The sequence below is a fragment of the Labeo rohita genome, chromosome 16 (genome assembly GCF_022985175.1).
Source record: "Labeo rohita strain BAU-BD-2019 chromosome 16, IGBB_LRoh.1.0, whole genome shotgun sequence".
NCBI lineage: Eukaryota > Metazoa > Chordata > Actinopteri > Cypriniformes > Cyprinidae > Labeo > Labeo rohita.
Genome location: NC_066884.1, coordinates 16,108,551 through 16,127,096, shown reverse-complemented (window position 1 = coordinate 16,127,096; position 18,546 = coordinate 16,108,551). Strand labels below are relative to the sequence as shown.

The 18,546-nt window shown below is 35.8% G+C and overlaps 2 protein-coding genes and 1 pseudogene across 4 annotated transcripts in view; all 3 read left to right on the top strand.

Moving 5' to 3' along the window:
* The window catches only part of LOC127178605 (cathepsin S-like), a 6,574-nt pseudogene extending 329 nt beyond the window's left edge, over positions 1–6,245 (top strand).
* The window catches only part of LOC127178604 (cathepsin S-like), a 12,073-nt gene extending 365 nt beyond the window's left edge, over positions 1–11,708 (top strand). Inside the window, exons 1-8 of one of the 2 annotated variants that reach the window (XM_051131581.1) lie at positions 8,328–8,427; positions 9,515–9,640; positions 9,858–9,980; positions 10,232–10,384; positions 10,592–10,816; positions 11,002–11,167; positions 11,292–11,394; positions 11,543–11,708. In XM_051131581.1, the coding sequence (XP_050987538.1) occupies positions 9,518–9,640; positions 9,858–9,980; positions 10,232–10,384; positions 10,592–10,816; positions 11,002–11,167; positions 11,292–11,394; positions 11,543–11,642 (993 nt within the window). In that variant the 5' untranslated portion in view covers positions 8,328–8,427; positions 9,515–9,517 and the 3' untranslated portion in view covers positions 11,643–11,708. Of the gene's footprint in view, positions 1–8,327; positions 8,428–9,514; positions 9,641–9,857; positions 9,981–10,231; positions 10,385–10,591; positions 10,817–11,001; positions 11,168–11,291; positions 11,395–11,542 lie in introns of those variants that run through there. The other variant, XM_051131580.1, reaches the window with a different exon arrangement.
* Positions 1–18,546, top strand: part of LOC127178606 (cathepsin S-like) — a 27,085-nt gene extending 8,539 nt beyond the window's left edge. Inside the window, exons 1-4 of one of the 2 annotated variants that reach the window (XM_051131583.1) lie at positions 16,557–16,590; positions 17,402–17,527; positions 17,853–17,975; positions 18,364–18,546. In XM_051131583.1, the coding sequence (XP_050987540.1) occupies positions 17,405–17,527; positions 17,853–17,975; positions 18,364–18,531 (414 nt within the window). In that variant the 5' untranslated portion in view covers positions 16,557–16,590; positions 17,402–17,404 and the 3' untranslated portion in view covers positions 18,532–18,546. Of the gene's footprint in view, positions 1–16,556; positions 16,591–17,401; positions 17,528–17,852; positions 17,976–18,363 lie in introns of those variants that run through there. The other variant, XM_051131582.1, reaches the window with a different exon arrangement.

Sequence of the window (18,546 nt, the reverse complement as noted above, 5' to 3'; positions counted from 1 at the left end):
TCGCTTTCTTAGCCGTGTACTAGTGCTGAAAGAGAAAAGTTTACTTTTCTGTGAGCCCCTTTTTTCTGCTTCTCACGTCACGTTTTTAAAATGCGGTGTTAAGTGTAAAAATGCGTCTCTTTTCCCATTCGTTTACATTGTTGAAGCACAAATATGTTCTGTGTGAGCGGCTCGTTCGCTCATCTCACTGCAGTTCTAAAGTCCTCACTAAACAGTACCCGTTTCAGCCAGTAGGTAGGAGATGGGACTGCAGGGTTGCCAGGTTTTCACAATAAAACCCGCCCAATTGCTACTCAAAACTAGGCCAAAAGTAGCCCAATCGCGTTTTGAAGGGGGGTTCCACAGTAAAAATCGCGTTCCGGGAGGGTAAAATACACGTTTTTGGTGACGTTCTCATGGTACAGTTCGCATTACACGGGCTAAATACGTTAATGGGGTCGCTTGAAAAAAAAAAAAAAAAACGCGGACTTTGCAACAATCGTTATTGTTTCAAAGCCCCAGATAATCAAAGATAATAATAATAAAAAATGATATCTTCTCTCTCTCCCTCTCTCTCCTCTCTCTCTCTCTCTCTCTCTCTCTCTCTCTCTCTGTATGTAGCTATTTTTTCAGAAGTCTTAACTTATCAGATGTCAACATAATTCAATGAGAATATATTATCAGATAAAATATTGATGTTTGAATGCATGTCAGTAACTGTCATGGGCTGTTTTGTTCTTGTCAGACCATGATGTTTGGGAGCTTGCTGTTTGCCGTGTGTTGTAGTGCAGCACTGGCCCATTTCAACACAAATCTAGACCAGCACTGGGAGTTATGGAAGAAGACACATAGCAAGTTTTACTTCAGCAAGGTGAGAAAATAAATGTATTTCACAAGCATCTGTCAGATGATCTAAAAGCTGATCTTTTACTCACATCTAGAATTTTTTATTCTCCTTCCACGTTCAGTGAGTAAGACAAACTCTTCGTTTCTTGTCAAACTGGTAAAGCTTGTTTCATGAGCTTATTTGTTAAAGAAATCATTTGTATTAATTTGAGATCGAAATATTTTTGTAACGTGTGGACAAAAGAGAGATGAGGAGCATCAATTTGCAGAGAAGGTGTATTTACTAAATAAAATTAAATTAAACATGACCAAACCAGGAAAACAGGAAAGAGTAGCAGATCAAGAAACATGAAATATGAGTATTCTACAGCAAACAACGGCTGACAAATGAACTAATCAAACACAGGGGTATATATACATGACATTTCTGCAGTAGCAGTATATGGAAGCCAGGGAGTTAAAGAGTAAAAAAATGTAATTTCCATTTTATATCTTACAATTCAGACTTTTTTTTTTTTTTTTTGCAATACTGAATTTATATCCTAAAATTCTGAGAAGAAAAATCAGAATTGCGAGAAATAGTTTCAGAATTGCGAGTTCTAATGTGGGTGAATTTGGCAATATAAACTTAAAAAGTCAGATTTGGAAGATTAAAATTATGTTTAAATGATCTATGTGAAATATTAAAGGTTTAAATATGATTTTGATAAGAATATGATTTGATAAGATGTCTACAGTATGTTTTTATCCACCTTTTTCTGAATGCGGAAGTCTCACCCAACTGGAATGGTGCTTTCCATTTCCGATCTCTGATGTTTCTAGTCAAATTAACATTTTTTCGAGCCTATAATGTTGAATTTGCAAATCTGCCGAGTTCATAGATGACATGAAGTGACCCGCGGCTAGCTGCATTGAAAACAGATGAGGGCACATATCCTACATACAGCTCCCGATCGGGGCCGAGTTTGTGGGATTTTGTCCACTAAATTATAAAAGCACAAATTATTTTATTATTTCACATACAGTATTTTAACTTGAGCACTGCAAGCCATGCATACAGCACCGGACACTGATGAATTTGCTGGTAACTTATGCAAAACAAGTACTTCACAGGAATTCCTCAAGCTTGTTGCCATTATTGTGGCAGCCAACAACAGTACACCGATACAATATGGATTTCTATGGAGACCGGAACACAAGAGCACCCAAACAGAAGTTAGAATCATGGGGCCGCTCATCAGTTACTCAGGGAAAAGGTGGATTGGAGGAGACTTTTTGAGCTGGGTATCTTGCTGAATATGTGGATATGATAGCCTACCCATCATATAAATAAAGTTTAAGACATCATCTAACTCCTTATTGTCAGAAACATCAGATAATAAAAAATATTACACAGCTGGTGGAACACAGGGAGTAGAGAAGCTGATATTTGAAGTCAGAATTGTTTAGAATAAGAACAAAAGTAGAATAAACATGAAATAGATTCCTCTTCCTCTTGGTAGAAAGAGCAGGGTGGAAACATTTTACGGGTAAATAGACTTAATTCAGGTTTCATCAGTCTGGTCTGTGGTTTGTGGCTTCATAGGGTATCTTTGATGATGGTATTCTATAAAAATCTTTTTTTGCATTCTGATTCTGAAATCCACAGGTACAACAAAACATTTTTTCCCTTATTCTGTGGATTTTCCCTCCACTTGTTACTGCCGTTTGCCTGCCACCACAATGCGTGCGCAGCTACAAATGATGTAACTGTGATATCTGCTCACATGGTCTATACAAGTTTTTCCTCAACGTGGAAGTAAGCCTATGGGTGAGACTTCCGGTTCTGCTATAGGGAAATAACAAGAAGAATAACAGCGTGCACTAAACGGTAAAGCTGTTTGCACTACAAACCAGTGTGTTCATATTTAAGATAATACATTAAAATAACATGGTAAGACACACCAATTTGCAATATCAAGCAGCAAAACAAGCTGGGGTTTTTTTACAGCTAAAAATAGCTGGATGCAGATGAGACCAAAGGCACACCCATAACATTTTCAAATGGTTGCATCCACTTTTACTTTAACAAAAAGGTGGATACACAGAGACAGTAACAACCAGACACTGGGAATGCCATCAAGGGAACCAATGAAACAATAGGACTACAAGTTGACTACAACATGACATTAAAGTCTTAGTAACATTTTAAGTGAAGGTGAACAGTTAAGTAAATGGATGTGTGTCAAAATATTGGATCTGGCATTTATGTTAATGATAATAAACATAAATGCTAAATAAATCTTAACTAAGTGGGCTAACTTATGTAGGTATTTGTGTATATTTACTTAAGTTTTCTACAAGCACGGTGAAGTAGTGTTTATTTAGGTAATTTGTAGGTTTGTATCTAATGGTCTCTCTGAGGACTAAGCTCCTCTGAGGATGAAGCACCCCTGATCATGACAGGTTTGATTAGTCATTAGATAGATAGATATTAGATAGATAGATGTCATTAATTTTATATATTGCTTTATTAAACCGTGAAATTATCTGTTGTTTATGTTGACAGGATGAGGAGGTTGGAAGGAGGGAGTTGTGGGAGAAAAACCTTGAACTTGTCACCATTCACAACCTGGAGGCCTCCATGGGCCTGCATTCATATGACCTGGGCATGAACCACATGGGTGACATGGTGAGAACATGAGTGCAGTGTCTCTTTATTCCATTTCCACTGCATTTATTTGACTGGGATTTTTATTCATTTTTTAGAAAACTTTCTAAGAAAAGTTTTACTTGCAGTAGCACCTAGAAATTAAACTTCCATAAAATAAATTTTGCTGAGCGTATACTATAACAAATGCCAAAATGGGCGGCGTCGGACACAAGTCTGAGTCCCAAAACGCAGAGTCCGAGTCGAATCTGAGTCCAAGGAAACACTACTGTCTGTCAGTATCCTAAGAACATAGTCCTGGAGGGCCAGTGTGCTGCAGAGTTTAGCTCCAGCCCCAATCAGACACACCTGAACCAGCTAATCAAGCTCTTACTAGGCATTCTAGAAACCCCCTGGCAGGTGTGTTGAGGCAAGTTGGAGTTAAACCAAGGACCAAGACCGAGTTTGGGCACTCCTGTTTTTAACCTTTACAACTAAAAAAGCACATTGTCAAATGAAATGTAAGAAAAGCAAACCTCTACTGGATCTTGCCATTTTGATTTTTGTTATCACACCATCTCATAATTAGTGTCCTGCTCAGCTTTGCAAACTTAAAGTCGTGTAACAGAAGTTATGGCTGACTTATGTCTTGTGACATATAGAGTGAAAACAGGTTTTAGAATGTGAAAAAGTATAGGGTGGGACTTGACTTTATTTATCATTATAGTAAATGTATAAGTTCAAGGGTAGTGGTAAGGAGTAGGTATCTTAGTGAATGGGACCTTAAGAGCAGAAAATGCACCTCTTATCTCTGATTGTGGCTGTGTGTGTTTTGGGTTTTATATAACAGATGGTTAGACCAGAGAGAGGGCATTTTGAATTTTTGTCTTGGATGAAAGTGAGACTGCTTTGTGAGGCGCTTTGGGACTCAGACTTGTGTCCGACTCTGCCCATTTTGGCGTTTGTTATAGTATACGTTCAGCAAAATTTATTTTAGAAACCCCCTGGCAGGTGTGTTGAGGCAAGTTGGAGTTAAACCAAGGACCAAGACCTAGTCTTTACAGCAGCAAGCACTGTGTAGGCTATAAAAGCCCTATATATACTTGCCATAAGTCAGAGCCAACTCACACCCGTTTTATTTTGAATGTATTTATAGTTACATTTAAGACACATTTAAGACACATACATTTAAGTCAAGTCAGAGTCAAGTCAGAGTAAAAATGGATTCGAGCCCGTGACAAGTCTAAGTCTGCTAAAAATTATACTCGAGACCGGACTCGAGTCCGAGCACCCCAACTCTAACAGTATTGTCACCTGTAACTCAAATTTTCTTATTTGTGTCATGTTGATTCACAGACAACAGAGGAGATTCTGCAGTCACTGGCCATGACTCGTGTCCCTCCTGGCTTTAAGGGGCAAACAGCAGAATTTGTGGACTCATCTGGAGCTGCTGTCCCAGACTCTCTGGACTGGAGAGATAAGGGATATGTCACCAGTGTGAAGAGCCAGGTATGATTCCACTGTATATTTTGAGAGAATACAATATGACATTTGCTCATTTAGATTTTTGTCCGTGTAGCATTTTTTCATTTCTGTTTCTTTCGATAGGCCAAAGATCAAAATTTTAAGTAGTTCACTTTAATTAATTCTAGTATCTATTATATGTAGCATTAAGGTAAAAAGTTTCCTATTTTAGTAGTTTTGTCAAGTTTCTCGCTCTTTTGACAGGGTGCTTGCGGTGCTTGCTGGGCGTTCACTGCCGTCGGGTCTCTTGAAGGTCAGCTGATGAAGACTACAGGAAAGCTGGTCGACCTCAGTGCTCAGAATCTGGTGGACTGTTCCTCCAGTTACGGCAACAAGGGCTGCAATGGCGGTTGGATAACTTATGCCTTCCAGTATGTTATTGATAATGGAATAGACTCAGAGTCATATTACCCTTATAGAGCAGTGGTAAGTTGTTTGCGTGGGTCCATGTGTAGAAAAAAATTACTGAGATTAAATCACTGGATTTGTCAGTGTTTGGCTCATTGTCATGGCAATCCATGTCTTCTACAGCAAGGGCAGTGCAGATTTGATCCATCCCAACGTGTAGCAAACTGCACCAAGTACTATTATGTCAGTCAAGGAGATGAGGAGGCTCTGAAGCAGGCTGTTGCCAACATTGGACCTATTTCAGTGGCCATTGATGCCACCCGCCCTAAGTTTGTCTTTTACCGCAGTGGTGAGTATTGCTTTCCTACACATTTCTATCAGACTGATTACTAGATCAAGGTATTCAAGCTATAAATTGGAATTTGGAATAATTTATTTTTTCATTGACAACTATTATAACATTATGTTACATCTGTCCACAGGAGTTTATAATGATCCATCCTGCACCCAAAATATAAACCATGGAGTTTTGGTTGTGGGATATGGTGCGATGGATGGACAGGACTTTTGGCTGGTCAAAAACAGGTACAGGCTGATTGATTCATTGTATTCATTTGTGATCATAAATTGCCTGGGTCTGATATTGTTTTGGGAAATGTACCTACTTAAAGGCTTGTAAAATCAGAACATCTGTCTCACACAAAACATTGAGAGAGAAAAAACAAAAAACAAATACTGATTGTTTTCTTATACTTTAACAGTTGGGGTACCGGATTTGGAGATGGTGGCTACATCCGTATGGCCAGAAACCAGAACAACATGTGTGGCATTGCCTCATATGGCTGCTATCCGGTTATGTAACTTAAGTCCTGTTGAAATCTATGAATATCAAAATATGATTTAAGATTTATTTTTTATACTCTAAGTTCTTAACTCTAAATGTGTGTTCTGTATGTTTCTTCCAATTCCACTGTATTTTAAAAATGTCCTAATCTATCATATGTCTTAAATAATTTTAAATCTTTTTATTTTTATTTTCTTTTTTTGTAAAACTTTAAAAGGAAATATACTTTCACACTATTCAGTATGTTTACAAGTGAATTGTTTTTATTCAGTGCAACACCACAATGAACCGTTTTAAATATTATTAATTAAGGATTATTAAGGATTTTTCAACATCAGCACACAATATCTGATATTTAGATTGCTGTGATTTTCACACCTTTGGTTGATTAGCCACATTCATAAGGTAACACAAGAGAGAGAATGGCATAAAATGACACAGATGTTCACACCAGCAGAAAGAGATTTTAGATGAGTGATAGGTAAAAGAAAAAACAAAACCCTTCCTACCTTTTCAATGTGCTTATCTGAACCTTGAGAGAATGAATTCTGTCAGCTTGATCCAACAATCAAGTTTGCTAAAATCATTATTATTCGGGTGATTTATATGACACAGCTAGAACATAATTGTATCATATTTGTACAGAGATATTTAACATTTACTTTGGTCTTGAAAGTTTGGGAACCCCTTGCAGAATCTGTGAAAATGTGAATAATTTTAACAAAATAAGAGAGATCATACAAAATGCATGTGTATTTTTTATTTATTTATTTATTTATTTTTATTAAAAAAAAAAAAAAGCTGAAATTGTTAAAATAACCCCCTTCAAAAGTTTGGGAACCCTTGGTTCTTAATGATTGTTTTGTTTTGTTTTGTTTTGTGATGCTTGTTCATGAGTCCTTTGTTTGTCCTGAACAGTTAAACTGCCTGCTGTTCTTCAGAGAAATCCTTCAGGTCCTGCATATTCTTCAGTTTTCCAGCATCTTTTGCATATGTGAAACCTTTCCAGTAGTGACTGTATGATTTTGAGATCCATCTTTTCACACTATGGACAACTGAGGGACTCAAACACAACTATTAAAAAAAAGGATCATACAATCACTGATGCTCCAGAAGGAAACAGTGCATTAAGAGCTGGATTAATTGTGTGCTGAATTAAAACATTATGTCATGATTTTTGTTTGTTTCAAACAAATACAACTTAAATCAATCAGCTACATTAAAGAGATAACATAATGGAGTAACTTGTTTGGTCACAAATTTGGTCAACGATATCTACCAGTTTAATGATTACTTAAATAAAAGGCGGAACACCACAGGAGAAGCGCCACGCCGACACCGGACATCTATGTTGAAATGGTGAATTTCAACAGTAGATCTAATATTCAGGCAAAAGTTATCCTCACAAAGGAACGAAGTGGTGGGGAGTTTCAAGTTTGTTGTTTAGGGGGAAAATGCCTAACAGAAAGAAAGATTAATAAGTGGGACAGAAAAATCTCTAACCATTTCCTCCATTCCATTCATTCTTTATTGTGCAGGTAATAGTTTTATGATTGTTCGGGTTTGACTGTCTGCACGATAAATGCTAATACTGAGTTCACCACTAGATGGGGGTATTTGCATTTGGCTGTTTTGACTGACCCGAACAATAAGAGCTGTCAATGTGTAGTATATTCTAAGCTTTTATTTTACAAGTGGATTTTGTGTGTGTGTGTGTAATTCAGCAACAAATATGTAATCCTTCTTTTTCTTCATCTTCTTCTACTTCATCATCATCTTCCTCTTCTTTTCAATCCTAGTTCAAATGATTTAACGATTTAAAGAAAAGATTGATTTTACTAAAGACAGTAGAGTTAATGATACATGCTTGTATATACTCTCTGATCCACATCATCTTCAGCTGAGAAGGGAGAATGTCATAAAATATTTCAGATGACTCCATCAGAAAGAGTTTTAAAAAGCACTTTTTCAGTCTGCTTAATTGTACTATTCATATGTGGATCTCTGTGTATGTTTTTGGGTGGTAAATAATTGTGAATTCTGCAAGCCTTGTTTTGATCCAACAAAAATTATTTGTTAATTTTATTTTATTATTATTATTACTCAAATAAAGAAGACAACTATGTTATATATGTCATATGACAATAGGCAGAGATTAGCACGTGATGGAACAAACTAAAAGCAAAGCAAACAGGAACTCCTTTATCCTCACCTCCTTTACAGAGAACCAGAAGTGCAGCTTAAACGGAGTGCACAGGTGAGACAGCGTGTCATTGAATTGAATTGAATTTATTTTGTTATATTTATTATTATTATTACTATTTTGGCTCAATTTCAAATATATATTTTTAATAACTTTTTTGTTGATGTTCTCAATAAAAACAGTTTCTCTTTCTTTTTTGATTAACACATTGACTGCGGTTTTCTAATAGCTTTTCATCAATGAAATCTGTAATTGATAGTTTGTATTGTCCAAACCTCCTGATGTCCTCATGTTTTAACATGAAATAATATAGACTTTAATTTAAATTCTTACACGTTCTTCGACTAGGTTTTTCAATGTAAACATCATGTCAGTAGACTTCGACCCTTGCGCCTCGTCTCTCTACTTTTTCATCCTCTCACGCAACGTTTTTAAAATGCTGTCTCAAGTTTATAAGCGTGTCTCGACAGTCTGTGCTCTTTTCCATTTTGTTTCCATTGTTTTTGAAGCACAAGTGCGCTCCGTGTGAACGGCTCGTTAGTTCAGCTCACTGCAGTTTTAATAAACTCCTCATTGAACAGTAACGTTACCTGTTCCAGTCACTAGGTGGGACGGAGAGTCAGTTTCAGTAAATCGTTTGTTAATTAAAGACCCCTTTACTCATTCCATAGACATAACAATAGGCCTACATTGTGTACATTTTATGTTATGTTGTGTTGTTTGTGTGTGTGTATGTGTGTGTGTACTTGTTTTTGCTACATTGTGGGGACCAAATGTCCCCACAAGGATAGTAAAACCTGAAATTTTTGACGGTCCCCACAATGTTAAAAAATGATTAAAAATAGTAAATGGTGTTTATCTGAAAATGTAACGATGCAAACATGTTTCCTGTAAGGGGTAGTTTTAGGGTTAGGGTTGGGTTAGGGGATAGCAAATATTGTTTAGTCAGTATAAAAACTATAGAAGTCTATGGAAAGTCCCCACAATTCACAAAAACAAACATGTGTGTGTGTGTGTGTGTGTGTGTGTGTTTGTGTGCGTGTGGAAGTGATGTGTGACATGTTGGCCACCTGTCAGCTTAATGCAATGCAAATTTATAATGCATTTCAGTAACTTTCACTTGCTGTTTTGTTCTTGTCAGGCCATGATGCTCGGGAGCTTGCTGTTTGTCGTGTGTTGTAGCGCAGCACTGGCTCATTTCAACACAAATCTAGACCAGCACTGGGAATTTTGGAAGAAGACGCATAACAAGTTTTACTCCAGTAAGGTGAGAATATGCCTTTCACAAACATCTGACAAATGACCCCAAATCTGATCTATTACCCACATCTAGAATATTTTTTGTTTATCACATTCTCAGTGAGGAATACAGTGATGCCAATAGTTTTATATTAACAGGAGTGTACAGGTGCTTAACTGAATCGCTGTACTGCTTTTATATATTGCTCTATTAAACTGGAATTGTCTCTTGTTTATGTTGGTAGGATGAGGAACTGGGCAGGAGAGAGTTGTGGGAGAGAAACCTTGAACTTATCGCCATTCATAACCTGGAGGCCTCCATGGGCCTGCATTCATATGACCTGAGCATGAACCACATGGGTGACATGGTGAGAACATCAGTCCAGTGTCTATTTTTCCCTTTGCATTTCCTTGTCTGTGGTTTTTGTCAGCATGCACATGCATCCAGTTTGCTTTGAATATTTCTAGCATGCAATACTGCTTGATTTCCTTGTTTCGTTTTTTTTAGCATGAGGCCACTGTAGGATTTGAAAAAGAATAATGTGTGGGAACAGTATTTTTTGTTATATATATTTCATCATCTGAAATTCAAATTTTCCTTTGTTACACTGATTCACAGACAACAGAAGAGATCCTGCAAACATTAGCTACAACTCGTGTCCCTCCTGGCTTTAAGAGGCAAGCATTAGAATTTGTGGGCTCTTCTGGAGCTGCTGTCCCAGACTCTCTGGACTGGAGAGAGAAGGGATATGTCACCAGTGTGAAGAACCAGGTATGATTATGAAAATAAAACTTTTTTTAAATTTAGATTTGTGTCTGTATAGCTTTTTATTACATAGGACTACTCTTTTTGTTTCTTATGATAGACCTAAGACAATTTTTTTTTTATATGTAGCTTTAAGGCAAAAAGTGCATAAATTCCACAGTTCTTGTGTTTCCTGTTTTAGTAGTTTTATCATGTTTCTCTCTCTGCTGTCAGGGTGGATGTGGTTCTTGCTGGGCATTCAGCTCTGTTGGGGCTCTTGAAGGTCAGCTGATGAAGACCACAGGAAAGCTGGTCGAACTCAGTCCTCAGAATCTGGTGGACTGTTCCTCCAGTTACGGCACCCATGGCTGCAATGGTGGTTGGATGAATGACGCCTTCCAGTATGTTATTGGTAATGGGGGAATAGACTCAGAGTCATCTTACCCTTATGAAGGAGTGGTAAGTTGTTTGTGTGGGCCTAAGTGAAAAAAAAAACAAGCGATAATTACAGAAACATGGTAGAACTGCAAGATTTTTGCCACATGTATGCAGACAGCTGGATTTGTCAGTGCTTGGCACATTTTTAAAAAGCTATGATTCATTATCATTATGAATATAATCTAATAAATAAATGTGTCCAACAGCAAGGGCAGTGCAGATACGATCCATCCCAGCGAGCAGCAAACTGCACCAAGTACTATAATATCCCTGAAGGAGATGAGGAGGCCCTGAAGCAGGCTGTTGCCAACAGCGGGCCCATTTCAGTGGCCATTGATGCCACCCGCCCTCAGTTTATCCTGTACCATAGTGGTGAGTATTTCTTTGTCATTACATTTTAGTCAGACCGACAAGTTTTCAAATTGCAAACTGAAGGTCAATATTAATTTATTTTTCATTGACAGCTATTATAATGTTATCTCACATCTGTCCACAGGAGTTTACAATGATCCATCTTGCAGCAAAATCATAAACCATGCAGTGCTGGTTGTGGGATATGGTGCGATTGCTGGACAGGACTTTTGGCTGGTCAAAAACAGGTACAATCAGAACAACTGTGAAGTTTTGTGATTATGACATGACTGGGTCTGACAAATGTTAAATAAAATGTACCCAACCCAAAGTCTTGTACAAACAAAATATCTATTTCAAACAAAACACTGAGATGAGTATCTTTTGCTTTAACAGTTGGGGTACTGGATTTGGAGATGGTGGCTACATCCGTATGGCCAGAAACCAGAACAACATGTGTGCCATCGCCTCATACGCCAGCTATCCAGTTATGTAACTGAAACCCTGTTGAAATGAATATAGATAAGAAATAAGATTTTTTTAGCTGTAAATGCATATTCTATGTACTGTTCTTGTTGTTTTTTTCATTGTCTTTTTTAAAAAATCCAAATGTATTTTTAATTTTAAATCAGTTTTTTAAATGTCTTGTAAAGCTTTAAAAGATAAATTGCTTTCACTCCATTGAGTAGTATTTTACATTTATTTTGGTGTCTATCCTCACTTTTACACTGTAACACTTTTTTCATTCTTTTTTATAAACACTGCTAAAACCACAATCAAATCATGTCTCGTCTAGACATTGTGAACATTAGACTTCATCTTCGGTTTCATATGCTGTGAATTTGTATACAAAAACACCGTTGATTAAAAATCTCAAACTCTAGGAGATACAGGTAAACCTGTGCTGTGCAGAGTGTAAAACAGCTAATTTTCCCTTCATGCCGTTAGATTGATCCTGTTCCTTACACTTGAGAAGCTGAAAAGGAGAGAGAGAGAAAACATAAGTCTACAAATAAGGCCTAAAAATCTAAATAGGTCTTTTCATTATCAGCAATTTTTCATTTTTGTCTAATAGGCTCTAAACTATCTATATTGCAGAAAACATTTTATAAATAATTTTAGCAATGTTAGATCAAAACCTATGTAACAGAAATATTTTTCCAGCCAGATGCCAACAGTGCACACTTATAATTGATATGTGATAGCAATGAAATAAACAATGCTTTATATTTACACATTTAGATATACCTCTCAGGAATTAAGTTAAGCACACAATTACATTACATAATTATCAAGAACTTAAATTATTATATGTTAAAAATCGCCCGTTTGGAATAGACATATAATGTTAGGCCTACTCAGAGGTTGCGTTAGATTTTAACATTGTACATCATTTTGACTGACAGGGTCGTAAAAATTTCGTCATAATCTATTATTACCCTTTTTTTTTTTTAATTTTCATGTTTTAATTATAATTTGAAGAGAACAGCTGAGACTTTCATGTTCAACACCACACCTTGCAGTTACAGCAATTTTAATATATTCTAATTTTTATGAACCAATATCGATTTTATAAAATCATTCTTTTTTTATCAATGTTAGATAGGCCACGCTTTGTTTTACCAGAAATATCAAAGTCTCAGATTTCAAATTCTGTCCATTTCCAGTTAGAAAATAGTCCATTTTGTCTGGTAACCACAGGTGTAATTTGTGGGTGGGATAGACTGATGTAGCTTCTAGGTACTGGCCTGTGCATAATCAAACTTATAGCAAAAGATTTGTGACAGTTTTGTTTTTGTTCTGGAAACGGCAGTGCTCTCTGCTGCATCACTGGAGCACACTCAAAATTAACTGGACAGGAATAAAGTAAACAATGCAATTATATTTACACATTTAGATCACCCTCAGTGAATTCTGTCAAATTAATTTATCAAGTTAAATTATTAAAAAAAATTGCTATCATAATGTTAGGACAATTTATAATGTCCATATGTATAATGTTAAGCCTACTGTTTTAATATCTTGCCCTCCATAGCGCAAACACAAATGCACATTGCTCATTTGCCAAAACTGTTTCACCAATGTTAATTTATTATAGTACCTCCGTAAAAACTGCAAACCAATGTTAATGCTGAAATTCCAGAATCAGAACCAGTTTATCAACCTTTTTCTTCAAAGCAGAAGTAAGCCCATGGGTGAGACTTCCAGTTCATTAGCTGATATAGGGAAATAACAAGAATAACAACATGCAGTAAAGGGTAAAAATGTTTGCACTACAAACCAGTGTGTTCAAAATTAAGACAATATGTTAAAATAATATGGTAAGATGCACCATTTTGCAATATCAAACAAAAAAATGAGGTGTTTTTTACAGCTAAAAATAGCTGGACGTAGATGAGACCAGAAGCCAAACCCATAAAATTTACAAATGCTCTTATTACGGAAAAAAAATTGGATAGTGGATGAACTCCAAGGCTTGGTAACATTCACATTTGGGTCTGACTGCAACAAAATGGTGAAGATTCCAGATTCATCTACATGGCCCTGGATATGGACACAAACAGAGCTCAACTGAGCTCTTACATCATTTGTAGCAATTCACCTGTTTGTCTACTGCACCATCACATTTCTTTCATGAAGTAAGCAGAATATCAGGTAATTATGCTTTGAAAGTTTTGAGTTACTAAGTCAGCTAAACACAAATTTTAGATGCCAGTAGGCTACTGTGTTTGTGTGGTGGTATGTGTCATTGTTTATTATGGAGAAGTAAATGTTTATTTTTTGTTTTTATTTTTCTTTCTTTTTTTTTTTTAATTAACAGGGATATCTGGGGTTTCATGACACATGAGGAAATGGGGGAAAAAAACAGAGGACACATCAGTTTGATACTTTGATACAGAACTCAACTTCAATCCTTGTCAACAAGAATTGGAATGTTCCAACTTCAGGAACTTATTTTTGTTTTTCAATACCCAATGTGGAATGAAATAGAGTACAGAAAGCAAAAGCAGAATAAGGATTTTTTAGACAATGTAAATCATATTGATTGTATTTCTGAAACTGTAATTTATTATGACAGGAACTGGCACACTGCAGTCATCACGTAATACATTTTTCTCTAATCTCTATTTCCTAAATGGTTTATGAGTGTGCCCTCAAATTCAGACAGATTCTGTATTTGCACAATTCTTGTTCTAATGTATGTTTAATGTGTCTTGTTTCATTTTGCTTGTATGTTTGTATAGCAGTTTTCATAAGCTAATAAATGTCAGGTGTGAGTGTTTTGGTTGTCATGGAAAAGAGACTGTAATTGCATGTTCATGTACGTCTTTGTAATTAAATATTCACTTATTTATAAATATGCCTGACGATTTTGCTTTTTGAAATGCACCTACTCAAAGGCTTGTGAAAACAGAACATTTGTGACAAAACATTGAGATGAATAAATACAAATGCTGATTGTTTTCTTATGCTTTAACAGTTGGGGTACCCACACTGTAAAAAATAAAAAAACAATTTGTTGAGTCAGCTTAAAATAATTTGTTACCCTGCTGCCTTATAATTTTAAGTTCAGTCAACTAAAATAAGTTTAGTCAACTTGAAATGTTACGTTGTACTAAGGAACAATTTAGATATTTGTGTCTGCTAAACTTAACAGATGGGTAAGTAACCCAGCTGCCTTAAAATTTTAAGTTGATTCAACTCAAATATCTAAGTTGTCACTTAGTATAATGTAACATTTCAACCTGAATACACTTGAGTTGACTGAACATAAAATTTTAAGGCAGCCAAGTTACAAATTATTTTAAGTTGACTCAACAAATTGTTTTTTACAGTGCATTTTGGAGATGGTGGCTATATCTGTATAGCCAGAAACCAGAACAACATGTGTGGCATTGCCTCATATGCTTTGTGGTTATGTAACTGAAACCCTGTATATTTTGTTACACCTGGCTTAAAGATGCAACATTAAGGGAGACGACACGGCGGAATAACTTAAAACATAATATTTATTACAACAAAATTAACCAAAATAACATAATCAGGACATCAGTATCAGTAAGTTCGATCAGGGTGAAATGCGAGTGAGTGGATGCACAATGAAGTGTGGTCAGCGCTAGAGAATGAATGCGAAACAAAACATAATGCCACAAAATTGGAGCGCGGCTCTGGCAAACTGCCCACGCGAAAGCGGAGCAGCAGCGCCGACGAACTCTTGCACCAAGAGCCATGACCCCGATCAGGTGCACTCAAGTCACGCCCCAAATCAGAAAACCTACAACAGAAAAGAGAAATCGAAATACCTCAAACAACACAACTCAGTCCTAACAATTTGTATGAACATTTCAGAATGAGTAATTTACTGTTCTATATGTGTTTGCATTTCCCATTGCCTTTTACTTTTATCCAAATGTATTTTATGTATCTTACAAAATTTTTAATCTTTGGCTTGTGTTGAATTAGCCTATTCTATTCACTGTGTGGCATATTTACAAATGACAGCTGGTCAGTGCAACATCATATATTTTGACATAAGATATAAAGAATGCACCTCAGCACATGGTTTTGAGTTAGTTATGATTTTTGTTTGTTTCTTTTAAAGAAATACAACTTCAATCGATAAGCTACATTCATAAGGTAACACAATGCAGTACCTTTGTATAAATGATTGCATAAAGTTAGACAACGCCATCTACCTGTCTAATGATGAAAAAAAAACTCTAGATGGGAATATTTCCACGGTATTTTGCATTTGGCTGTTTAGACTGCCCCAAACAGTAAGAGCTGTAAATGTGTAATATATTCTGAGCTTTTATGTTTATAAATTATGTATTTTATGGCTAATTTTTTGTGTAATTCAGCAACAAATATGTAGTCTAATTCTTCTTCTTATTCCTCTTCTACTTCTTCATCATCATCTTCCTCTTTTTTTAAATCCTAGATTAAATGATTTAAAAGATTTAAAGAAAAGATTGATTTTACTAAAGAAAGTTGAGTTAATACATGCTTGTATATATCCAGCCTATCATCGTCACACCTGAGAAGGGAGAATGACAAAAAATATTTCAGATGTTCACTCCATCAGAAGAAAGAGATTTTAAGAAAGTGTTTTAAAAACTTGGCACTTTTTCAGTCTGCTTAACTTAACTATTAATATGTGGATCTCAAGATGGCAAAAATGTATGTGTATGGTTTTTTGGGTGGTAAATAAATGTGAATTCTGCTAGCCTTGTTTTGATTCAACAATAATAATTTGTTGATTTTATTTCATTTTTATTATTATTTTTACTCAAAGAAAGAAGACAACTATGTCATATATGTCATATGACAATAGGCAGAGATTAACACGTGATGGAACAAAATAAAAGCAAAGCAAACAGGAACTTTTTTATCCTTACCCCCTTTACAGAGAACCAGATGTGCAGCTTAACAGGAGTGAACAGGTAAGACCAGGTATGTCATTTAATTTATTTAATTTATTGATTTTGTTTATTTTTACATGTATATTTTTTAATAAAAGTCTTTTTTTTTTGTCAATAAAAACAGTTTTTCTTTCTTTTTTAATTAACACATTGCCCAGTTTTATGTTTTTCCTCAATGAGATTTGTGATAGTTTGTATTGTGCAAAGCTCCTGATGTTTCTTATATTTCCTCGTGTTATAACATGAGATAATATAGATTTTAATTTTAATTCTTACACTTTTTTCGACCTGTACTAAGTTGTTTTTCTATGTAAACATCATGTCAACAGACTTCAACCCTTCCACCTCGTCTCCCTATTTTTTCAGTTTCTCACGCCACGTTTTTAAAATGTTGTCTCAATTCCCTAAATGTATCTAGACAGTCTGTGCTCTTTTCCATTTTGTTTGCGATTTTGAAGCAAAAAATGCACGCTGCGTGAAGGGTTCATTTGTTCACCTCAATACAGTCTTTAAGTCCTCAATAAACAGTACCTGTTCCAGCCACTAGGAGTCAGTTTCAGTAAATCGTTATTAATTCAAAGCCCCCAATACCCATTCCATAGATATGACCATACATAGTCCTACGTGTTTTTACTAAAAAAAATACTAACACAATAAAACACAATAAAAACATTATAAAAACAAAAAACTATTTTTGAAAATGTAAAAAAATGGTAATAAACTCGACCTATATAGTTTCAGAAGTCTCTGAAATGACGTGTGACATGTTGGCCAGCTGTCGACTTAATTTAGTGAGAATATGTAATAGCTATCGCTGTTTTGTTCTTTTCAGGCCATGATGCTCGGGATCTTGCTGTTTGCTGTGTGTTGTAGTGCAGCACTGGCCCATTTCAACACAAATCTAGACCAGCACTGGGAGTTGTGGAAGAAGACGCATAACAAGTTTTACTCCAGTAAGGTGAGAATATGAATTTCACAAGCATCTGTCAGATGATCCCAAACCTGATCTTTTACCTACATATAGAATATTTTTGTGTTTATCAGATGCTCAGTGAGGAACACAAACTCCATTCCTTCCTTGTTTCTTATCAAACTGATAAAGCTTGATTTATGGGCTTATTTTTAAATAAATAATAATCTATTCATTGAGACTTAAAGAGTTTGACCAGTGATGTCAATGGTTTTATATTAACAGGAGTGCAAAGGTGCTTAATAATATTGCTGTGTCGCTTTTAAATATTGGTGTTTTAAATTGTGGAATTGTCTCTTGTCTGTGCTGGTAGGATGAGGAACTGGGCAGGAGAGAGTTGTGGGAGAAAAACCTTGAACTTATCACCATTCACAACCTGGAGGCCTCCATGGGTCTGCATTCATATGACCTGAGCATGAACCACATGGGTGACATGGTGAGAACATGAGTGCAGTCCATTTTTCCCTTTGCATTTCCTTGTCTGTGGTTTTTGTTCGCATACACATGCATCCAGTTTGTTTTTAAAATTTCTGGCATGCAATACTGCCTGATTTCCTTGTTTCTGTTTTTTATTTTTTATTTATTTTTTTTTTTTAGCATGAAGCCACTGTAGGATTTGAAGAATGATGTGTGGGAACAGTATTTTTCGTTGTATATATATATATATATATATATATATATATAAATGTTTAAGTTAAAATAGTGTCTAGAAATTTTACAGCCATAAAGTTATACTTTTTGCCAGACGCAGGCTATTTCAGATGCCTCAGATGACAATTTCATCATCTGAAACTCAAATTTTCCTTTGTTACATTGATTCACAGACAACAGAAGAGATCCTGCAAACATTAGCTATGACTCGTGTCCCTCCTGGCTTTAAAAGACAAACGCTAGAATTTGTGGGCTCTTCTGGAGCTGCTGTCCCAGACTCTCTGGACTGGAGAGAGAAGGGATATGTCACCAGTGTGAAGGACCAGGCAAGTTCTTCATAAAAACATTTTATTTAT